The sequence below is a fragment of the Dipodomys ordii genome, unplaced genomic scaffold, assembly GCF_000151885.1.
Source record: "Dipodomys ordii isolate 6190 unplaced genomic scaffold, Dord_2.0 Scaffold12, whole genome shotgun sequence".
In the NCBI taxonomy this organism is placed as follows: Eukaryota; Metazoa; Chordata; class Mammalia; order Rodentia; family Heteromyidae; genus Dipodomys; species Dipodomys ordii.
Window position 1 is genome coordinate 29570382 of NW_012267228.1, and position 2989 is coordinate 29573370.

Sequence of the window (2989 nt, forward strand, 5' to 3'; positions counted from 1 at the left end):
TCAAGGCTATTGCTCTACCACTTGAGACACAGTTCCAGTTCCAGCCTTTTGGTGATTAATTGGAGATAAGAGTCTCAAGAACTTTCCTGACTGGGCTGTCTTTGAAACACAGTCCTCACATTTCAGCCTCCTGAGTAGTTAGGATTACAGGCATAAGCCACTACTTAAAAAAAAAAAAAGGTGAATACTTTCCTCAGCAAGTATAATTTTCAACTTAAATAAGATTCCCAGGTCCTTCTCTAGAGGATTCTTTAGCATTGCTGGTTGGCCATTTTCAGCTCTCCCGCTCTTCCAAAGGGAAAAATGTTGTTCAAGGCTTTTTATTTTCTTTATTGTCAGTTCAGCAGTTTGACTTTATGATTGTAGCTGTTCACTGCTTTGTGTGCGTGCATGCACATGCGTGCACATGAGTATGCCAGTAGTGGAGCTTGAACTAAGAGCCTAGTGCTCTCAATTAAGTTACTCAAGGCTGACCTTCTACCACGTTAGCTACACCTCCACTTCTAGCTTTCTGGGATTAACTGAAGAAGAATCTTTTTCATTTGTCTGCCCAGGCTGGGTCTCTAGCCGTGATCCTCTAATCTCAGCCTCCTGAATAACTAAGGTTACAAACAGGAACCATCAGTCTATCACTCCGTTGTATTCCTAAGCCTACTTATCATTTTGACTAATGACTACAGATTGCCAAACTCTTATTCTCATCCTTCTTTTAACTTTTCCTTACAGGTAAAATTAGTGTTTTCAAAAGAACCTTCAAAGCCATTGGCTCCCCGAATTCTTCCCAACCCCCTCGCTGCCGCAGCTGCCGCTGCTGCTGTGGCAGTGAATTCTCCCTTCAGTCTTCGAACTGCTCCTGCAGCCACTCTGTTCCAGACCTCTGCCCTGCCTCCTGCACTTCTGCGACCAGCGCCAGGACCCATTCGGACCGCCCATACTCCAGTACTGTTTGCTCCTTACTGAATTCCAAACTGGAGTCGTTGTACTGCAATAATTTTTCACAAAACAAAACAAAAGAGAACTATGCAGTGTTTATTTATAGTTTAAAGCATATCTGAAGAGCCAGGACTTTTGATAGTGAATTGAAAAGATTATTTAAAAAAGGGAGGGGGTACTTAAGGGTGGGAGGGAGGGAGTGGTATTTTCTCCAAATTAAAGCATTCCTCTTGAATCACTGATTGTTTTAGATGTGATCTCCAGCATTGACTTGTAGTGGTATCTAGAACTTTCAAAGCCTTTGTGACTGTGCTTTTGGGCACTAATTTTCCCCTGCATTGTCTTTTCTGCTTTATGAAACAACTATAATTGTCTAAGGGCATTAACTGGTTCCAGTGTGTATATAGTAATTTACTCTGTAGATTAAAATAATATGAAAAAGCTAAAAAACAAGAACAAATAAAAAACACACAAACAAAAACAAAAGCAACACTGTGAATAGTAGAACCCGTGCTGGTCCTCTGGCTATGACAGCAGTTATTGGGTATTTATCCCAACAAAAGTAGATACAGTAGATGTCTTGTAAAACAAATAGTGCTGTGTCTCACTCTATGCCATTAGGTTTTAAAGAATTGCAAAAGTTAGAATGATCTATTTCATACCAGTAATCAGTAATAAGAAAAATTAAATAGACACTGTACAGTGTCATGGAGATGTCTCTAATCAGCCTTCTCCCTTCACATCTAGCTTGTTAGAACGGGGCTATGTCAGGGGTGGGAGACATGAAGAAAGATAATTAATTTCTTACCATATACTAGTTTCCCACCTCAAGCAAGTATTCCTGGAAACATAGAAGTGCTTACAATGAGCTTGCATTTGGAAACCGACATAGGTTTTGTAGACAGAAATCAGTATGACTATGCTGTTTCAAAGACAAGGAACAATCAATCTGAGATGAGAAGGAAAAGAAAAGATCTTTCATGTTAGTACATAGCTAATAAAAAACACGAACATTGCAATCCTTCAGTATTCACTTTATATCATACCAGTAGGATTGTCTCAAAGGTTTCTGTTTGAAGTATGATTCTAGACTTAAACATTAGCAATTGTTGTGACCTTATTGTTTCTGATTCTTTCTTTAATACTTCCTACTGACATGATATAAGCAACTAATATATATTTAACTATTAAGAACAAAATAAATGAATCTGAGTTACTTGCACACCAGTGATCACAGCGTTAAAAAAAAATTAGTGGTTAGATTCACTAGGACATCATTTCTCCAGTGGAGTGTTAAGGTAATACTGACTGCCTTTGAAATTCACTATAAAGCTAAAAGGAGTTGATGTTTTACCTTTAAAACAAGATTTATCAGGGGTATCTATAAATATATGTATATTGTATATATGTTAGAAAGACTAAGAGAATAACTTATAAAAAGAAAAATCTATATAAAACAATTATATAACCATTCAGTGTTCCATGTTATCATTAAGTTGGTAACGGATGGCGTAAAATAGTTGTGCCTTTAATTTGTGATAAAGGCTCTTTGCTTTTTTTTTCCCCCATAAAAAACTAATAGGTACCTATCTATATGGTGGGGTTTGATGCAGCTAATCTGTTGCATTAATTAGAACAATGACGCTCAAACTTAAAGCAGGGACAAAATGTGCATAAACCAATCCTAACTGATTTAGGTTTAAAGAAAAAAATATTTTTGAAAAGGTTTTGTAAAGACTATTTAAACATATAGGGGAGGGTTGGGTATGGCCTTCCTGAAACTTCTCTTGTCTAAACTGTAATAACATTGAGAGAGATATAAGGAATCAAGATGAAACCCTTTGAGAGATAGGTATTTAGCATTTTTCATTTTATATTTACAAAACACCCATAGCGTGCTTGGTGCTCAATAGGAAACATGGTCTCCGGAATACTTTACTATCTAGTGATATAAATTCATCACAACAATGTATCCTTCAAGCAGTTGGCTTTATCTATCATTTGTTAACCAATCAACCTAAACAAAAGAAAAAGAGAGAAAGGAGAGGGGAAAAAG

At 37.0% G+C, this 2989-nt stretch overlaps 1 protein-coding gene across 1 annotated transcript in view; it reads left to right on the forward strand.

The window, feature by feature from the left end:
* Znf385d (zinc finger protein 385D) overlaps positions 1 to 1008 on the forward strand; it is a 680575-nt gene extending 679567 nt beyond the window's left edge. The window contains 1 exon segment of the mRNA XM_013010375.1: positions 727 to 1008. Coding sequence (XP_012865829.1) covers positions 727 to 960 — 234 coding nt within the window. The 3' untranslated portion in view covers positions 961 to 1008.
* The last annotated feature ends 1981 nt before the right edge of the window (positions 1009 to 2989 follow it).